Below are 20,924 nucleotides of genomic sequence, written 5' to 3'. Positions count from 1 at the left end.
TGGCCTGTATATCGTAGCTTATTGACTTATCTGAAAACCATTGTTCCATTCTTTTGCCAAAGTAATTGTTATTTTCCTGTGAGATGACACAAATAGTATGGTAAATGCTTCCAACAATTGTTTCTGTTCATTGCCGCTTGATTGCTGTGCTTCTCCTATGATTGTGTCTGTGGGATGCCTGTTATTTGAGATCTTATAACAATTTGATTGGTTCAGTAAAGTTGTTTGGGCCGTTTACTGCAAATATATGCTTACTGCTTGAGCTCAACACATCCGGTCAAACAACAAGGGTGGCTTCTAATCCAACAGCTATGTATTCTAATAAGACAACAGTCATGGTATTTAACTATAACACCATCTTGCTACAGATTTCTTATACATTTACTCATTATCATACTGGATAACAAATTGTGTGGTTGGCATCGTTCATTTCGATTAAGCTATATACCTATACACTATGATTTGCTATTTTTAGATGCTCTTTCTACCTAATAACTAGGTCTGTTGTGTACGTAGTTCTATTTGTCAGTGCAATTCTCTATTTTAGTAGTATGTGGGGTTTCTTTTATCTCTTTTCGAAGATATTTATATATGATTTCCAATATTTTTTTCCTATGCTCCATGTAGGTCTGAATCATCTGGACTTGAGGTTTGGGTGGGTTCTCTGCACCTAAATTCTCTAAGATTTGGTTAGTGCCTTCAAGCTTTCTCTCATCCTTTATTTTTTACTCTTGTGTGTGCTATTGTCAGCTTAGATGTTTATTCTTTCTTTCGATAGTTCTTCAGGACCAGGCTGTTTATTCTTTCTTTCAATAGTTCTTCCTCTACTGTGGGTACCAACAACAGCATGTAAAATGCAGAGTAGTAGTGAATTTCAAAACTCTCGTTCGAGATTCCTATACTCATGCTCAGGTAACTGAATGATCTAATGTTTTGGAATTAATGATCTGCTCCCTTGTCCTACACTTCTAATGAAAAAATCTACGTGCTTTACTGCTATGACGAAACTATTTACGCTAAATGATTTTTTTTAATCTATACAGCACACATGCCTGCTGTAATTTTGAAAGGATAAATTTTCAAACTATAGTGCAATGTTTTCGTCCTGTTGGTTCCCTTCTTGGCAGAGAAGTTGGTACTGGCTAGCTGGTAAATATCTCATTCCACAGATTTATCAAGTAGAAGTATTTTGTTAGTTACAATTTCTTATGAACATTGATTCATTAAGATCAGAGGTGCAGTGTCATTTCAATTGTATAATATACCTACTATTTTTTCTGGCATTATGCTATTCATCTATTTCTCCATGCTTATGGTAATTACTGACGCCACATATACAGGCCATTTAATCATACGATATTTTATATTTAGCCAACATATACAGGCTAGGTTACGATACTTATGTTCGGTGGTGCGTTAGATAGTGTAAATTGAAAGCATGAAAAAATCTCTCTTGCAGCATGTCTCTTCAGTTTTCCAAAGTTAATCATCTACAGTTAGCTTTTAATATTGCAAGGTAGTTACTCTCCAGGTTGCTACCATGTGCCAGTTGTTTGCATATATTGGGGAAAGGAAAGTGACATCATTTGTGTTGCTTCCTTTCCGAATCATAGTGTTCTTCTTCTGTATTTTATGTGCCTTGCTTTTTGACCCCCGTGCTTTATCCTTGAGGCCGCGGCCTGTCACCAGCTAACATGCTTATGAATTCTATGTGTTTGTGGAGCTATTCCCATTCCAGGTAAAAATTAACTAATCCTATTTTTTAGGATGCCTTCCTCTTTGTCGGTTTTCGATGTCTGAGTTAGTGCCATTCATCATATGTGCCAGTTCGTCTTTTGGCTAAATATTTTTGTCATTCGCTGCTTGCAGTTTTTGGTTTAGGTTCCCTTTTCTTCTAGCATATATTAGTACTTCTTAGACTTTTAAAAATTCACACTTCTACATTTATAATAGAAAGCATACATCCGTACCAAAAATTATGTCAGCCTAAGTGTTAAAAACTATCATGTGTAAAAACAAAAAAAAAGACCCATCATGACACCTTAATGACAAAATGCTGCTCTCTTCCTACCCAGCCTGCTACTGTACTTTGCCCCCCCCCCCCCCACCCCCCTCCAAAAAAAGGGAGAAGATATAATTAACCTATTTCTTCCCTAACGTTTACTAATTCGTTATGTTCCTTCCTATAGCAGGTGACTGACGACAACCAGCAAGATGCCTGCTCCAGTGTTTTTAAGACATGCGAATGGTTATATTTCCAACGGCAAAGGCACCCGTCGTTCCCTTACCATATCAACCCTATGTATATAGGAACAGTCCCAGGCTACTTAAAAAAATGACGCTCGAACTGATCTTTGTATATCATATCGTAGCTTCAGGTGCAAGTAGCCTACTATGGCTGTGTAATGGCACTGACTATGTACCAGCTGTTTACTTAACCACTCTCCGTTCATTCTTCAAAGAATTACATACATATGTTCGGATGTGAACTACCAAGTACCATGCTCAAACTGGTATTCTTGTGTCTTTTTCATACATCCAGCATATTTCCTCCGTCTTTGAAATGTTTCCTGGTGTCCCCTACGCGTGCGAAGGCGCGCGCCTTCTACTAGTAATAAACAATGGCGGCTACGTCGCAGGCGATGCTGGCCACCACGTGCGTCAGCACTAGAAGTCGACGATTTCCCACCCAACAAGCAGACAAGCAAGGATCGTACATGCAAGACAGTCAGATCAATGATATACAAGACACAAAGGCACGCACGTATCTATGGTCTATGCATGAGGCACATATGGAGCCCAAGATCCGTTACGAGCCGGAGGCTACACCGCAGTCGGTATCCGAGTCGTCGTGCCCTCGTATACCAGAACCAAACACTAGATGCGGCACTATACTTGGCCAAATGGGCCAGGCCCGCTGGGCTGGCACGGGCATGGCACTAAAAAGCACGACCTGAGCACGGCCCGGCCCGGCCCGAGGTCCATCGTGCCCGTGCCTAGCATAGCCCAGTGGTAGTGTCGTGCCTTGCCTGGGCCGCACATTCAGCCCATAGTGCCGGCACGGGCACAACATGGTTAATGGGCCGACACTATGCTGGCCTGATATATCCTAGCTGTTGGATGTTCTCAGCTAAACCAGAGCCGTTCAATGTTCCCAGCCATATTGTCGGGTACCGTAGAATGGGGTACCCCGAGCAAACATCAAAGAGGTCACTTAAGTCCCATCAAAAAACAAAGCTAGAAGGTAAGCCGTGGGCCCCTCACCGGCCACGTCCGAGCCCACCAGGCTCTCCGCCTCGCCTCGAGCCTCGCGCAGAAGGTCTCGGCGTCCTGACGCAATCTCCGCCTCGCGCGAGGCTCTTCACGGAAGGCCTCGGCAGGGAGTACAATCTCCGCCTCGTGCGAGGCCTCTCACGGAAGGCCTTGGCAAGGAGTCCGATCTCCGTCTCGCGCGAGGCCTCACTCTCCGTCTCGCGCGAGGCCTCATTCTCCGTATTGCGCGAGGTCAGCTTATCCGTAGTCCGTCGCCCCCGCCTCGGCCGGTCTTCCCGACAGCACGTCATGTCCCATTAATACTTCAACCACTCCCGCAATCTCAACCGAACGATGGCTCGACACCACAGAATGACCGACGGGACATGAGGTCGCATCAGCCCCATACCGGCTGAGACAGGGCACAGCGGGGATTACCGGTCACTGTATCCTGACGCTGTGCCCACGATCAGCGCCCACACTGCACTGTGCCCCGCGATCCCCGCCTCGAAAACAACGCGACATGGACGGCCTGGCTCGGTTCATCACCGCCTCCAAGCTAGCACCCCGGATCAACCGCTCTCTCTGGTCCTCGGCACTATGCACCAGGGTCTCGGCTACCTCGGGATTCGTGTCTACCGAGACCCCCCACCGCGGCGCAGCCTCGGCACTGACCGAGCCTCGGCCTCATGCGCCGCCAATCCACAGCGATCCGCGTCCTTGCCGCCGCGCTTGCTCCGAGCCAGCCCAGGAGCTCCCATGATGCACAGGGTCGGACGTGACCAGCACGTCGCCCCAGTGCTCCAAGGACGGACCACTCTGACGACCACGCCGCCACAGGAACAGGCCACAGGGCTCGGACACACCGCCCCTGTTGGCACGACGCCATATAGTCAGCACATGTACTGTCCTTGTCCTCCCTTCAACTATAAAAGGAGAGGACTTGGACCACTTAAAGGGGGACGGAGGGAGGAGAACACCTGGTAACACACACACGCACACATCCAAGCCGCCTGAGAGCAACGTCTCAAGCAGCCCACACGACACCTCGCCGAGACCTGGGATCAGCTCCCTCTCTCACCCAGCTTGTAACCCCCTACTACAAGCACTTCGGTGCAAGGAATACAAGATCGATCTCTCAGACTGGACGTAGGGCATCGATTGCCTGAACCAATATAAACATTGTGTCTCTTTACATCACCATCCGGGACTAGGGGCACGCAGTTCAAATTCACTAGTTGGTTGAGGATCCCCCGGTCCAAAACACCGACACATATATAAAATCCAAACCCTATCCTCTCTTAGTCTCTTTCTCCTCTCTTCCCTATCTCCACCTCTCGCACAGGGAAGAGGCGGCGGCGCGGCCCTATGCCAGCACGCACGTCGGAGGCGGCGACGCGGCGCCGTCCCGTGCATGCGCGCATAGTGGAGGCGGCAGTGTGGCGCGGGTGCGTGCGCACGACAGAGGCGGCGCGGCCTTGCACGACAGCGGTGGTGGCGCCGTGGCCCAAGCCTCCCGCGCGGTGACGACGGCGTCCGTGACCCCGGCTTCGAGTGGCATGGGGTGGCACGGTGGACCGGCGTGCCCATCGGCATGGCATGGCATGACTGAGTCCCCGTAGGGCCGTGACTGGGTCGAGGGTTAGGCATGGCGGCACTATCAGGCACAGCACGGCTAAGAGTCGTGCCGTATAGTGCCGTGCCTGGTTGTGCTCTTGCCAGTGCCGTGCCGGGCGACCCGGTTGGCCATGTATGTGCGGCACGGGGGCTCGCTCGGTTCTGTCCATCGATCAACAACAAAATAATTTCCTAGGCTGTTCGTTCGTGCATTTCGGATCTGACTTGAACACGAAGCAAACGAGCCGTCCAGCCACAAGCGAGCTGTCAAGCGAGCCGTCGAGTTGCCATCGAGCCGCGAGCAAGCCGTCAAGTTGCCGCAAGCATCTACTCGGATACTATGACTCACCGATTCTTCCATGTATCAAGTTAAGTCACGTTTTAATATTTTTTCTAAATATTCTTTAATCTTCATATATCTCTCCATATTATCTATGTGCCTCCATGGCCATACGAAAGTTGCGTTCCTGACTACTCGTACAGCTCCGAGCATGTAGTCGGGACTACACCTAACGGGTGTATAATGTGCGCTCCGCGCGCATATTATATTTTTTCACGCAGCGCCGACTACTCTAATCTTCTCTTAACGGTTGCTAAAGTACTCGGGTAGCACATGCCTTAATCCATGAAACCTGGCCCTCATGTGTCGCTACCCGAAGCATGCCCGAGCCCGCTCTCAGCAAAAACACCCCGGTTGGACAGGTGCGTAAACGTAACAGGCTACCTACTGGGGAAATTACATGGCTTAGCAAGAGCAAGACGTGAATTTTTTTTACATGCATTTCATAATGCTGGGACATGATCCTGACCTATTATTTCACTCACATTTCATAATGCTGGGACCCGCTCCCGACTTGATATTCTATATATCAATTACTACATATTTTTGTATGCCTACCTTAAAGGGGAGGACTACTTCGCTGGGTGAGGTACGTCCCCGAGGGCTGCCTTACTTGGCCACTACTTCGTTGGGTGAGGCACGCTCTTCGTGCGGCCTTACTCGGCTATGGCTCCGCAGGGCAAGGCACGTTCTAGTCCATTGGCCTTCCTTCGAACCTTGTTGCGGTGATTTGGAAATTTCGAGGTGGGGGCGATATGGGGTCTCCTATGAGGAGACTACCCACCCGAAGCCTTGGGTTCTTGAGTGCCCTACTTGTGTTTTGGATCGCATCGTGGCCGATTGACGGACTATCCGGGTTGCCTTACTCGGACATCGTTTATGCCACCGCTGGGCAATTTTGTCCTCGCGTTGGCTACTTCCACTGCTTCGATCAAGCTTCTTCACCTCCATGGCCTAGTCGGCACCAAGCTCAGGGGCTCGGCTATTGCCTCGGCTTAGTCGGCTTCACTCCGACTACGCTCAGGGGCTCAGATTCAAGGATGGAAGACTAAATTTACAAGCATTCAATCACTCGACGACTAGCAGTCATTGATCATTGTCTTGGGGAGGTTACTCAAATGCACCCTTGAGGACGTCTACAGGATCCTATAGTCGACTCCGGGTAGTCGGCTTTAGGCTCGGGGGCTGCGTGACATATATCCTCAGAGGATGCAATAACATTTCTTCGAAAGGAATTGGAGCAATTGCAGACAAGACCATCCAACTCTTTATGCTAAACAGCAAGAGGCTTGGGGGCTACACCCAATGGGTGTGCTTTTCTAAAAGCGCACACTATTAGAAGACTTCAAGAGTATTTCATGGCTTCTCTCATAAGGTACTCGGATGATACTTGATTCTACTCGGCCAAGTCTAGGAGATTCAAGACGACTTCAAAGTTCAACCATAAAGAGCTCGGGGGCTTGTGGGACATAGTCCCTAGGTACCCCGCAAGGAAGGGAGAAGATCTAGTCCAACTAGGATTCCCCTAATGTAAGCTAGGACTGCTATCTTGTAATCTTACTAGGACTAGAAGACTTGCCTCCTAGACAATATAAAGGAGGGTAGGGCTACCTAGATTGACGGAGATGCATCAGTAGATGTACAATCAATCATACACAACCACCCAACGCAAAGGCACCACACCTAACTGGACTAGGGTATTACGCTATAAGCGGCCTGAACTAGTATAAATCATTGTCTTCGCATTTACCGCCGAGTTTTGCATACGCCGAAGCCCACCAATCATCGTCCTGAGGAATCCCATGACCTATTGTCGGTCATCAAACACTGACTGGCCACCCTGGCCTTGGCAGCCACCCTGTCCCTGGCGTCCACCTCAAACCCGTCAGCGAACGCCCCGGTCCTGATGTCCAGTCATGGTTTGCTGCCGGCCACGTCTGTTGGCATGGTTGATTCTGGTTGCAAACCCTCTCCCATGGCCGGTGATGGTATGGCCAGGCAGGACCTCTCTCCTCCTAGGATGGGTTCCCCCTCAACCCATATGCTCCTCCATTCATCGGCGCCTCGGGGGGTGTGCTAGCATCCACGTAGGGGTCTCGACCCCTGTAGCTGTGCTTTAATGCTTTGTCTGACTACTCCTCTGGGTACAACGAAGGTGAAAGGTCCTAAATGGCTAGAGGGGGTGAATAGCCTAATAAAAAATTTCTACAACAACACTAAGACTAGGTGGTTAGATAACTAAATGGCGTAATGTATATTTTTTGCTAGCACTACAAGAAAGATGCAAGCCACTTATCCACAAGTCTAGTGAGCTATTCTTCTATAGGCACTCAAAAGCTAAGTCTAACAATTTGAATTATAGAACTAGCAGTATAGCTAATAACAACTAGTAAGGTAAACTATCACTACACAAGACATATATCAATGTAAATACAACAGAGTGATAGAGAGAGTTATACAGCCGTGGCAAGTGATCAATCAATGAATACAATGAAATCCTTGGAATAATGATGACACAAGATTTTTATCCAAGGTTCACTTGCTTGCCGGCAAGCTATGTCCTTGTTGTGACAATCACTCACCTAGAGGTTCATAGGTTAATAGGCATCCCCTCCTAACCCACAAAGGGTGCCGCACAACCAACACAAGATGAGGACACTCAATGTCACGAGCAATGTATTAGAGTCACCTTTCGCACGTTCGTGTTCGATTCTTGAGTTGTGGGTTGTTTTGAGTCAAACCGATTGATTTGGAATGAGCTAGGATGTGAGATGATCCTTTCCGCCAAAGGAATTTAACTGAAACCTCATGAGCTCATAGATCGGGGTGATTCAATTTCTGGAGTAAAAAAAGTAGTGTTCTTTGCGTGATCCAAATTTCCCATTGATTGACTAAACTTTGAGCGATGATCTCTTAGGAGTAGCTCACCTACTGCCTTGTGATCCCTTGGTTCAATTTTGGTGGTAGTTGGTTTTGATTTGGTCACAAATCGGGTGAATTTGTGTTCTTGGTGATTTTGGGGAGCTCTGTCCCGTAGACCGCAGACAGTCCAGGGTCAACACGTGGACAGTCCGACCTTCGGGGTCGGGGACAGTCAAGTTTGGCTGCATGTACTGTTTCACTTTAGCACAGGTGCGGACAGTCCGCTGCTGTTGTGAACAATTCAGACCAGAACTGTTTTTCATCGTGTGTATTCTTGAATTCACTACCATTGTCACTTCTAACTTTCTTGATAGTTGTATCAAACTCATTTTGGCATCTCTTGATAAATGTCTTGAATATATCAAATGTTTCACTTTTATCACCAAGAAAGAATACCCATGTATATCTTGTGAAATCATCAACTATAACAAATCCATACTTATTTCCACCAATGCTAGTATATGTGGTTGGTCCAAACAAGTCCATGTGCAATAGCTCAAATACTCTACAAGTGCTCATCATGCTTTTTCTAGGATGTGTATTTCCAACTTGTTTTCCGGCTTAACAAGAGCTACAAAGTTTGTCCTTCTCAAATACTACATCTTTCAAGCCTCTAACTAGATCATGCTTAACCAATCTATTCAATTGTTTCATTCCAACATGACCAAGTCTTCTATGCCATAACCAACCCATGCTAGATTTAGTGAGCAAGCAAGTTGACAATTGAGTTTCACTAGCATTGAAATCAACTAAGTAAAGGTTCTCATATCTAAATCCTTTAAAAATCAAATTAGAACCATCTACACTTATGATATCTACATCATCAACTCCAAATGTGCATTTGAAACCAAGATCACATAATTGAGCTACGGACAATAGATTGAAGTTCAAGCTTTCAACTAGTAGCACATTTGATATACTCATGCCATTGGATATTGCAATCTTACCAAGCCCTTTGACCTTGCCTTTGCCATTGTCTCCAAATGTGATAGAATCAAACTCATTGTTGTCATTTGACTTGATTGAATTGAACATTCTTGAATCACCAATCATGTGTTGAGTGCACCCACTATCAAGCACCCAATGCCTTCCTCCGGCTTTGTAATTTACCTACAAAAAAGATCAATGCTAAGTGCTAATTCTGTGGTGAATGCTTTCTCAAGACTAAAATTGGCTCAAAATACTTTGTAATTCACTATTGTATCCTATGATCAGTTTGAACATTTGCCAGCCTTTAGATTTATTGTCTTTTTCACATGATGGTATCCCTTAGAGCATTTTTTCATTCTGAATGATATACTCCTGAAGCTTCTACATTTTCTGCATCCCTGTGCATTTTCAGCGTACTTTGAGGGGGGAGTTGCAGTCTTTGGGTTTTAGCTTGATAAGTGCATGTATCAACAAGGGGGAGAATGTTTCACACAAACCACTCAAAGGGAGAGTATTTTGTTGAGAGTGTATACACTTGAGAGATTGCATTTGTTCAGGGGGAGTTGCATTTGAGTTGCTTTTGCTAGATGTGTTGAGCCTTTGTCTCTTCTGGAGGGTCTAGCTATTTTTAGGTGCTTTGAGCTTTGCTAGTGGTGTTGAGCCCGTTCTACCTCTTCTTGAGGACCAGCTGTGGTTTACATGGTTGCGTGGACCCGTGGCCCATGTCTTTGGGGACCAAGTTCTTGCAAGTTTTGCTTACCTCAAATGAACTTGTTTTGGCTTCTCATTAGCTTTTGGTCATTTGGGTAAGTTCCTTCTTCCTTCCCCTTCTTCTGCTTCTTTATCTCTGTGGTTTGTGTGTTGGTGTTGACAATGCACTCATCAAGGGGGAGATTGCGGACACATGGTGGATATGTGCCCATGTGGTCTTGTGTGATGAGTGATTGTCAACGTGATTCGTGTCTTTGGTTGAGTTTGTGAACTAACCATGGCGTGAGTTGGATTGTGCAACATGTCTATTGGCTTGTGGTGCGTAGGTGTGGAGCTCAGAGGTGGTGGTCGATGGCGAGGTGAAGGTCAAGTAGAGACGGGACGTGCCGATGGACCGGGAGTGGTGAAGGGTGGACATGAGGCTTGGACTGAGGGACCAGAGCGCTGAAGGACCAGCCACGGTGGCTGACACCTAGGGACATCGATAAGCACAAGTGTACATGGGGGAGTAACCGTGTTGACCAAGTCAAGATGGCGAACGTGCAAGTCGAGCGGAGGCTCTGGAAGATTTGGCGGCCGGGGGGTCGAGGATGGCGGTGACATGTGTCGAGGAGCGGGGGACGCGTCTAGAGTATGCTACACATGAGCGGGTTTGGTGGTTTGGGCTGCAAAACCACCGGTGGACGGTTTTCGGTTTGGGCCTCAAAACCTGGGCAGAGGTTCCGAGGAGGAATGGGGCGGCACGTGATGGAATCACAGAGGTTGTGTCGAGGCAAACCAAATCTGTGCAGGAAGCGTGGCCGTCCGATCAACAGAAGACAGAGTTGGACCATGCCCTAGGGTTAGGTGGTTCGCTCTAATTATCCGGGGGCAGTTTTGGAACTATGTAATAGCCCTGTTAAATAAGGATGAGGGTGCCCCAATCACCCTCACCTCTTGCCATTTGCATTCCACCTCTCTAGGTCTCCCCTCTCTCTAGTTCTCTCTCACAAGAGGTCCTCGGATGTTTTGCTACTTCATCCATGTAATCGAACCGAAGAATTTTTGTGGAAATGGAGGCCCTAACCTCCTCGTGCCCTCCAGGATTCGTGGTATGATGTTTTTGTGAAAATCTCGCTTGTGTTCTTCGCATTCTTGCTTCATCCTCTTCACCCCTTCTCACATTCGTGTTCGATTCTTGAGTTGTGGGTTGTTTTGAATCAAACCGATTGATTTGGAATGAGCTAGGACGTGAGATGATTCTTTCCACCAAAGGAATTTAAATTGAAACCTCATGAGCTCATAGATCGAGGCGATTCAATTTTCGGAGTAAAAAAAGCAGTGTTCTTTGCGTGATCCAAATTTCCCGTTGATTGACTAAACTTTGAGCGATGATCTCTTAGGAGTAGCTCACCTACTGTCTTGCGATCCCTTGGTTCAATTTTGGTGGTAGTTAGTTTTGATTTGGTCACAAATCGGGCGAATTTATGTTCTTGGCGATTTTGGGGAGCTCTATCCCGCAGACCGCGGACAGTCCGGGGTCAACACGCGGACAGTCCGACCTTCGGGGTCAGGGACAGTCAAGTTCGGCTCCCTGTATTGTTTCACTTCAGCATAGGCGCGGACAGTCCGCCGCTGTTGTGAACAGTTCAGACCAGAACTGTTTTTCATCGTGTGTTTTCAGATATTTTGTCTGCGGACAGTCCGGGCCCTTACCGCGGACAATCCGCCGCTGTAGTGAAAGATTTGAACAAATCTGTTTCTCGCCTGTGTGTTTTCGAAGTTTTGGCTGGCGGACAGTCCGGCCCCTCTTTCGCGGACAGTCCGCACTTCGACCTCAGACAGTCCGGACCGGTGCAGTCTTCTCGACTTTGAGGTGTTTCGTCGAGGGCTTTGCTTGGTCGTTTCTCAAGGGTCCCGTTGTGTCTTTTGGTCATCGCCATAGACATCCAGCCACCTAGTTGGCTTGTGGATCTCTCCTCTCTCGTGTGTCTACCTTTGGAGTTTGATTTTGGGATAGTGGCCCAAGTTTTCGAAATAAATTTGAGGCTCACATTCACCAGGGACGGACCCACAGGGTATGCACGGTGAGCCACCACATACCCTGGGGTCCGCCAGTCATAGAGATAGGTAGAAATTTTCAATGTAAAAAAAATAAAAAAAGGATATTTTCACCGAATTACATAATTTTTTTTTTGCTGCGCATACCCAGAGATAAAAACCTAGGTCCGTCGCTGACATTCACCAACCCCTTCTGGTCACTGTTTCGGTCGGGAGAGCTCGACCGGGTCGTAGGGTCAGGTCACGCCGTCCAACACGGAGGCAGTGTCGGGGAAGCACGGCGAGAGGGTGAAGCATGTGCCTACTCCACCATTAATGGTGTTGGCGACGCACGGGTCAGGGACGGACAGGATCTCAGTCAGTGGAGGTCTACAGAGCTTGGTGGTTGGGGTACTGGTAGTACAGTTGGACGAGGCTGCTGCCGCCAGGTCTTGATGGTCATCGGGATGTGGAGGAGTCGGGGACAGGTTAAGAAAGATGGAAGGGGAGAAGGGTTCCTCATCGGGGATGTCCTCCGGCTCGGCTGCCATTGCCGGCCGGCGGTAGGGATAAATAGAAATTTAAAGCTTTGTTTGGGCTGGCTGTTTACTACATATAGACCACTTCACTGGTGGTGGAGGTGGTGTTCCGTGGTGAAGACGAAGAACAAGATGGAAATGTAATGAGTCATGGTCGATGGAGGGACAACACTCAGGCCTGGGTGTCAAAAGCTGTGACGGACAATGGAGATTATTATAAACAATACTACTCATTCTGTCCCTAAATATCTGTCGTTTTCGTTTTTCGAGAAACCACTTTGACTAAATATATATTAAAAAATATTAATAGTTATGGTACATAATTAGTATCATTCAAAAGATCTTTGAATCTAATTTTTTAATTAATTTATTTGGAGATACAAATATTGCACGTATTTTCTATAAATCGAGTTAAACTTGTAACACGCACCCTAATGGCTATAGTTATTTAGGGACGAAGGGAGCAGCAGATAGCAAGGAGAAGGTTCGGGAAAGGCAGACGACAGATGTGACCGGCTACCGAACTGCGTCGTCCTGTCTGTAGACTGCGTACAGTGGACAGTGGACTATAGGAAGCCGAGACGAAATGTGGTTTCAAACACTTCACACCTGAAACGATTTATGCTGTCACTAGCATATTTGAAAAAATGGAAACGCCGTACCCCCTCCACAGCGATTTCAATTCTGCTGAGTGCTAGCTTTTGACGAATGTCATGGTCGTTCTAATTTGTTTGTTTACTGCACCATCTCCATTTTCTTTCAGATTAGACAATGCAAGGGGACGAAACCGGGTGAAATACTATTATGGCACACGTAAAGTGAACTTCAAAAATCAAATCACAATACAGTTAGACATGAAAAGTAAACCCACTAGTCTATAAAATTGTTTTTTGTATCTACACAAAACATAGAGCCATATAGCAAAAGAAATACCAAGAACAAAGTTAAACTAATTTATTAGTATTTCCACTCATTTCAAGGCATATATATATATATATATATATATATATATATATATATATATATATATATATATATATATATATATATATATATATATCACTATCATGTAAAAAGCGGATAAACTAATTTCTTATTATTAGGTAGACTCATCTGCAACCCATGTTGACATGGCGTAGAGTATACGCCCCTTCCACCCTTCAAGGAGCCACTGTTCATCGATGTCAATTACAAAATCCTTGTGGTATAGTCTCTTGACCCTCTCCCTCACATCCTTAATCCTACATGGATCCAAAGGCAGTTGCCTTAGTCCCGCACGTGCCATTGCTTATATGTCTCCGGCCGCGCCACCCTATCCAATCCCTCACAGGCGACAACATTGAAGGACACTGTCCGTAGAGGTCACGTTCAACCAGCAAGCGTAGTTCATTATCCCGTGGGGTCGTAGAAACAACACGCTTCTACGAACAATTGGTAGGCCTTGAGGTACTCCACGACGGAGGTGCGCCTTGACACGAGTGACCTGTACAATTGGCTGCCGTGCCGGCAAGCCGCGCCTCCAGTCCCTGGGCGAAACAGTGCGCCAGCCTCTGGTTGGCGTCTCCCCTTGGCGAGGAGTGCTTCCTGATTTTTCCTACCAGCTGCGTCGCGCTCCAGCGGTCGTTCATGCCCACCGCCTGCGCACAGTGGATGAGCAAGGTGTGCAAGTCTGTCCCAGCCTCATATGCCCAGTACTTGCCGTTCTTCTTCTTCTTCGTCTTTAGCTGTCGCACCTATATCATTTGTATAAGATTTTGGTCAAAGAAGTTTATACTAGTACATACAGAATCAGCATCTCATCCCAATAGTACGGTGACCATTTTAGGTGTCCTTTGGAATGAAGGAAGTGACAATGAAAATAGTTTAAAATGATCAGAGCTTTTTTAAGAAGAACGAGCTTCCTATCCAGTCCTTTGGGACAAAAGATTGTACCCTCTACAATTGATGTGAAACTCCTATGGAATGGCTTCCGGCCGTTCAATAAAAAAGATTATAAACAGAAGGAACATTTGCGCCTATCGCTTAACAGTCGCTTCTTCGTCTCTACTCTGCAGAAACAAAGGTGAGGCATGACGACGACCCCGAAAACAAAATATATATCCCATTTGCAACAAGAAAATTGCATTGAAGCAACGTGTTTGTACTGTTGTTCCATATCTCATCCCGGCGGAGAAGAAGAAAAAACAAGAGGAAAAACATCACACGAAACGTTACGCAGACGACAAACTAAATCCTAGTTGTATGTAAGTTGTATAACCCGACAAGTTTCATAAAAGATGAATAGACAATCCAATTAATGCAAGTTTGAAGATTTCGGAAAAGGGAATTGTATATATTCTCACGTTTCGAAAGGCCTTGGATTTGAGACAGGACGACGTATCTGCGTATGGGCCGCTGCTGCCAACTGCATGCATCCATCTCATCTGATCTGACTGAACCTGGCCGAAGATACTGAAGTGCAGTGCCACAGCCACATTAGGTGCCCTGCTAGCCATTGCCAATCTACCATGTCCTCCTCTATATCAGTTGGCAGATCGAGAAATATTGCAATGAGGTGGTGTTCAATGCTCGACCTGCTCGCCGTCGATAGTCCAGCGCAAGCTCTGTATTTCACCGAGGCACCAGCTGAACATGTTGAGAGCTATTTGGTCAACCATCTCGCCGGTTTCTTCCGGCGCAGGCACCATGAGCTTGCTGTTCCTGCTCGTCTCGGCCTCGTCCGGCTCATCTTCGTCCTGCTGCAGAGTACTACGCATGTTCTTAAGCTTGCCACCCGTATTCACTTGGGTCATGCTGTTGAGGAGGCCGTTGTTGGTGGGCAAGAACCTGCTGCCCTCTTCCATGCCCTTGAGCAACGCGAGGTTGAGCACGTCCTCGTTGCCAGGCAGGCCCAAAGAGCACGCCACGACTAATGGCCTAGTGTTGAAATAAAACTTAGATTAAACAGGATCTTAATTTTAGCCTAAGCATGATCACTAACTCAGGGTCGGTAGATGCCATCTGTGTTCGTGTACTTGATGTAGATGAACTTATCTTCACCAATCTGTGTGCTAGTGCTCTCTCTTGATGAAGAACTCGATGTAGATCCGATACGTAGCCTCCTGGATTCTTGGAAAAAGGAGTCGCGCTGTGGGGCCAGAGCCAACTCCAGATAACCCTTAGGATTGTCGCCGATCGCGGCAAATAACTTAACTATTTCGCACTGACAGGTCGACATAATAAATATTGGTGAAACAGATATGTTGGCCTGAAATCACATTCCAACCAGTCGGGCCAGCCCGAGACCCACTGCATGCCTGTCGACAGATATATATAGACAGGGGGAGGGGGGGGGAGGGAGGGGATGGGAGACCAGAGGCGGCATAGGACGAGAGGCGGGAGACCCAGCAGCGTCGGCTAGGATGTCAGCGAAGGGCTGCTGGGCATTGAGCAGCGCGGGGTGGTCGGGGTATTGGTAGAAGAAGCTATGGGCGTGGGCGTACGTCCTCCTCCATGAGCATGTAGGAGATGTAGGGGAGCACCATGTCGTCGTCGTCTAAGTAGTTGGGCGGTGGAGGCGTGGGCGGGAGGTCGATGAAGACGGAGGGGGAGGATGGGTCGGGAAGGAGGAGAAAGTCCAGGTCCAGCTCCTCCGGTGGCAGTGGCCCGGCGGCCATGGTTGATGAGGAAGAGGTATACGGCGGAGGGAGTACCACACCACGTACGGTGGAGCTGTATGTGAGTGAGGCTGAGAATGGTCAGCTCCCAATGCAAGTCCAGTCCCCACTTTCAATGACTTTATACATTTCATAATCGGCAGTGGCCGGTGGGGGTGGGGGTGGGGGCTGTGGCTGTGTTAGGTGGGCTCGCCGGAGTTTCCAAGGAAGTGCTGGGTCGGAGACTCGGAGGCGGCGCATGGGCCTGCTGGACCCTGCTTGCACACGTCACAGCTGATGATCCTATCCTCGTGCTGGGTCATGTTTAGTTCCCCCAATTTCCTAAATTTGGCACTATGCAAAAAGAAGATTCCCCGTCACATCAAACTTGCGGTATATGCATGAAGTACTAAATGTAAACGAAATAAAAAACTAATTGCACAGTTTAATTGTACTTTGCGAGACGAACGTTTTGAGCCGAATTAGTCAATGTTTAGACAATTATTATCAAATACAAACAAAGTGCTACAGTGCGATACAGTGCACCTACATTTCAGGCGGCGCCAACTTTGATCGGAACTAAACGCGCCCTGGTCAGCAATTCAACCAACAAAAGCAAACCGAGTGTTCGGCTGGCTGGCCAGTTGAGGCTAGGCTGGCCAGCATACTCACAAAAACAATGTTTACCTGCACAGTATTTTTAGACATAATAATATTTTTTCTCACAACAATCAGCGAAACAGTATTTTAATTTATTTTTCGGTCCTGCCAAATAGGCCGAAAGTTTAACTGGCTAGATTTTCTAGGCAGCTACCCTGCCTTGTCGCCTTATTATCATCGGAGGGCGGGACGGAGGCGGCGCCCAGCCGGAGTGGACTGTTGGACCCTCCACGTCCGTCGATCGAGGTGAGTGGGGCGTGGGCCAGCTTACTATTTCAAAATTCAGAGGCAGCGAACCCGAACCTGCAGTACAGTAACAAAAAAAAACTAGTTTAGGTAGGTGCCCGCTCTGTCTCTCGACATATAAAAGATAGCTTATCTCTAGCACGGCAGATTATTATACGCTTTATTGAACCACCGCTAATAAGTAGGAGTACGGTGCATTACGTAAACTCCCTGTTCTAAATATAATGAATATAATGAATCCATTAATCAATTTCCCTTAAACCCATGCTAGCTACATGTTCTTTGAACACCATGTTCTCTGAACATGTTGGGTGGTAAACCTTTTGTAAGTGGATCCACGAGCATCCTTTCTGTACTTATATACTCAAGACTTATGACTTGATCCCAGACTTTATGTTTCACAACATAATACTCTATGTCAATATGTTTGGCAGCACCACTTGACTTATATTGTGAGCACACTATACTGCCAGATTATAATCGCAGTATAACTTAAGTGATCTATAGATGTCGTCAACCACCTTCAAATCGGGTATGAACTTCTTTAGTCAGTTCACCTGCCCGTTGCCTCATAACATGCTACAAACCGTCATACATTGTGGACGATGTAGTGACAGTTTGCTTTGAGCTTTTCCATGAAATAGCTCCCCTTTGCGAGATGATAGAAAATCCACGTCTGGATATGTATTCACTCTCGCATAATCAGAATCTGAATATCCCACTGTGTGGAATGAATCAGATCTTCTATATGTCATCATGAGGCCTTTCGTTCCTTGCAAATAATGCAAGACTTTCTTTACTAATTTTAGTGTTCTATTCCAGAATTGCTCTGGAATCTATAAGTAAAACCCGATAACAAATGCCAAGTCAGGGCGCGTACATACTTGAGCATGTTGCAAGCTTTCGACAGCTAAAGCATATGGAACCACTTTCACTTTATCGATTGAGCTCATATTGGTTCCTGGGGCATTGAAAATCCTCATATCTATCGCCCTTGACTATAGGAGCAGGTGAGGGACTACATTTGTGCATACTAAATTTCTTTAAGATCTTTTTCATGTATGTCTTTTGTGACAGTCCTTATACCCTTTTTCTTCTATCTTGGTGAATCTTGATCCCTAGAATGAACGAGGCTTCTCCAAGATCTTTCATATCAAATTTCTTTGTCTCTAGTAGTAGACTGACATCACTACTAGCAAGTAAGATATCATCTACATACAGGACAAGGAAGATAACTTCCCATTCTTAAACTTTGTATTGACACAATTGTCCTCTACCTTCTCTTTACTTTGTATAGACACAATTGTCCTCTACATTCTCTTTAAAACCCAAAATTCTTTATTGTCTAATCAAACTTCAAGTACCGCTGTCTTGAAGCTTGTTTTAATCTATAAATGGATTTTTTTAGGTGGCATCCCATTCGTTCTTTTCCTTCCATGACAAAACCTTTTTGTTGTGCCATATAAACATTTTCCTCCAAGTCTCCGTTGAGAAATGCCGTCTTCACATCTATCTGATGTAATTCTCAATCATAATGTGCCACTAATGCCATTATGATTCTGAAGGAAACTTTACATAAGACTGGAGAAAAGGTCTCATTGTAATCAATCCCTTCTCTTTGCATAAAGACTTTTACCACAAGTCACGCTTTATATGTTTCTATATTCCCTTGAGAGTCAAGTTTTGTTCTGTAGACCCATTTACAGCCTACTGTTTTGGCTCCTTTAGGAATTATTTCCAGGTCTCAAACTTTATTGGTATTCATTGATTTTATTTCATCTTCCATGGCCTCAAGCCACTTCGATGAATGATCACTTCTCATGGCTTCTTCAAATGAGGTGAGATCATCCTCCATTTGAAATTCCCCAGTGTTGTACACTTCATAATCAGCTGGAATAGCTGATTTTCTAATTCTTTGAGACCTTCTAGGGGCCTTCACATTTGGCACATGTTCTGTTTGAGGCTATTGTTGCTCCCCCTCATGTGTGGCAATAGGTTCTATAGGATCCTGAAGAACAGGTTCCTCATTTTCATTCATTGTTGCCACAGGTGGAATGACAACAGGTGCTGACACCATAGTATCTTGCATTGTCGGTGCAGTGACAGCATGTAGTGAGAAAATGGGCTCATGAATCATTGGAGTGGACGCATACACCCGCTTCACTTCAAGGTCAATTTCTCGAGCTACCATGCTCTCCTTATCTTTTCATCCTCTAGGAAAACAACGTGTCTCGTTTCCACAAACTTTGTATGTCACTCTGGACAGTAGAAACAAAAACCTTTTGACTTTTCTTTGTAGCCAATGAAATGGCAACTTACTATTTTGGGATCTAGTTTCCCAATATTTAGGTTAAATACTTTAGTCTCAGCAGGGCTCCCCCACACACTCAAGTGTTTAGTGAGGGTACTCTTTCTGTCCACAACTCATACGGTGTTTTAGGCACCGACTTTCTTGATACTTTATTGAGAATATGAATGGCCATTTTCAACGCCTCCATCCACAGGCTCAACTGTAAGGTGGAGTAACTTATCATACTGCCCACCATATCCATCAGGGTGCGATTGATTCTTTTAGCTACTCTATTCTGCTGAGGTTCGTTCGATGTAGAATACTGGGCTACTATGCCATTCTTTTAGGGTATGCCGATCGTAGTACTCCCCCATGGTCAGACCTGACTATCTTAATCTTTAATATCTTAAATTTATCCAATACATCTTTTCTTTCTTTGATTGGATAAATATAGCCATAATGGGAGTAATCATCTATGAATGTTATGAACGAATCATAACCATCCACACTCCTTACAGTAAAGCTGATCATAGATATCTGTGTGAATAATCTATAAAATTCCTGCGCTTCTTTTATCATCTTACTTAATCTTCTTTACATACTTTTCTTTTATGCATTCTCTACATTGTTCTAAATCTAAGAGCTCTAATGGAGGAAGAATATCATTCTTAACTAGTCTTTCTATTCTCCCCATCGAAATATGGCCTGAACGATAGTGCCATAATTTCAACAACGCATCGTGAGCTCTCTTATGCCACCTTTTCTAGATTAACACTCTGTGACCAGCTGCTTTATTAGCTAAGTGGCATGTCTTTGAAGAGCCAATGATCTGACTCTTTATTCTATCGAGGTACTCGATGACCGTGTCACGTTCTGGGATTGAGCCCACAATTACAGATTCAATCATGTTCTTTATCACAGCCAAACATTTCTTGTTTGCAGTGACCCACTTCCTATGCTCAAAAGCCATAGGACATCTTTTGGGATTCAAAGTCCCTTTCTTTAGTTGCCCAAGTGGCATCATTCTCTTTTGTCTCCCTCACCGGTGCCACAATCTCAGTGGAACACAGTGAGGTGACTACCCAGTCCACCTTAGACAAGATGAAAAACAGATTAAACTTTTTCTTAACATATAAATAACACCATTTGCATGCCTTGATTCCAACGTTGGTCAAAATCAAAACATACAACTATTCTTATACACTAATTCTACATCACCGTTGGGCAGAAATATAATTAATGCATAAAACTTTAACTTTCACAACTGTTCTTACACACTAATTCTACATCACTGTTGGGCAGAAGTAGGATTAATGCAAAAATCATTAAAATTATCAACTTTTCTTATACACTAATTCTACATCACCGTTGAGCAGAAATAGAATTAATGCATAAATCAGTAAAATTATGATATTGTTATTAACAACGTTGGTCAGAAAATAACAACATCATAATCATGTCAAATTTCTTTTTCTCCAATTAAATACCATATTGGTTCAAAATAACAGGAGAATCAATATTTTCTTTAGCAGCAGAAAAAAAATCTCTTTTTCTCCAATTAAATATCACTTTGGTACAAATTAACTGGAGAATAATCAATTTCTTTAGCTGTGGAAAAACTCTCTTTTTCTTGAATTTTACCCACAAGGAAAATCACTTTTTCTATTTCCTTTAATCCATTAATCAATTTCCAGGAAATAAACATTTACTGGAAAAACTTTGAGAATATACTTTTTCTTTAGCAGCGGAAAACGTATACTAAA

General features: G+C 45.4%; 1 protein-coding gene and 1 long non-coding RNA gene across 3 annotated transcripts; one reads left to right on the top strand and one right to left on the bottom strand.

Moving 5' to 3' along the window:
• Positions 1-36: 36 nt before the first annotated feature.
• LOC136484208 (uncharacterized) lies at positions 37-2,266 on the top strand. Of its 2 annotated transcripts, none has more exons than XR_010765827.1 (3): positions 37-689; positions 779-912; positions 2,190-2,266. It is a non-coding gene; the product is annotated as an uncharacterized lncRNA (long non-coding RNA). The 2 variants fall into 2 exon arrangements; XR_010765828.1 differs by lacking the exon at positions 2,190-2,266 and adding an exon at positions 1,044-1,366.
• Positions 2,267-13,596: 11,330 nt separating this feature from the next.
• LOC136480794 (scarecrow-like protein 33) lies at positions 13,597-15,986 on the bottom strand. Its single transcript, XM_066478245.1, has 5 exons — positions 15,813-15,986; positions 15,345-15,532; positions 14,904-15,246; positions 13,814-14,063; positions 13,597-13,679 (listed from the first exon to the last, which is right to left on the bottom strand). The coding sequence occupies exons 1-5, from the start codon at positions 15,984-15,986 to the stop codon at positions 13,597-13,599; spliced, it is 1,038 nt and encodes a 345-aa protein (XP_066334342.1).
• Positions 15,987-20,924: the final 4,938 nt, after the last annotated feature.

This window comes from Miscanthus floridulus, chromosome 9, assembly GCF_019320115.1.
Source record: "Miscanthus floridulus cultivar M001 chromosome 9, ASM1932011v1, whole genome shotgun sequence".
NCBI lineage: Eukaryota > Viridiplantae > Streptophyta > Magnoliopsida > Poales > Poaceae > Miscanthus > Miscanthus floridulus.
The sequence above is the reverse complement of the archived record's forward strand: the minus strand, read 5'-3'. Positions and strand labels throughout refer to the sequence as shown.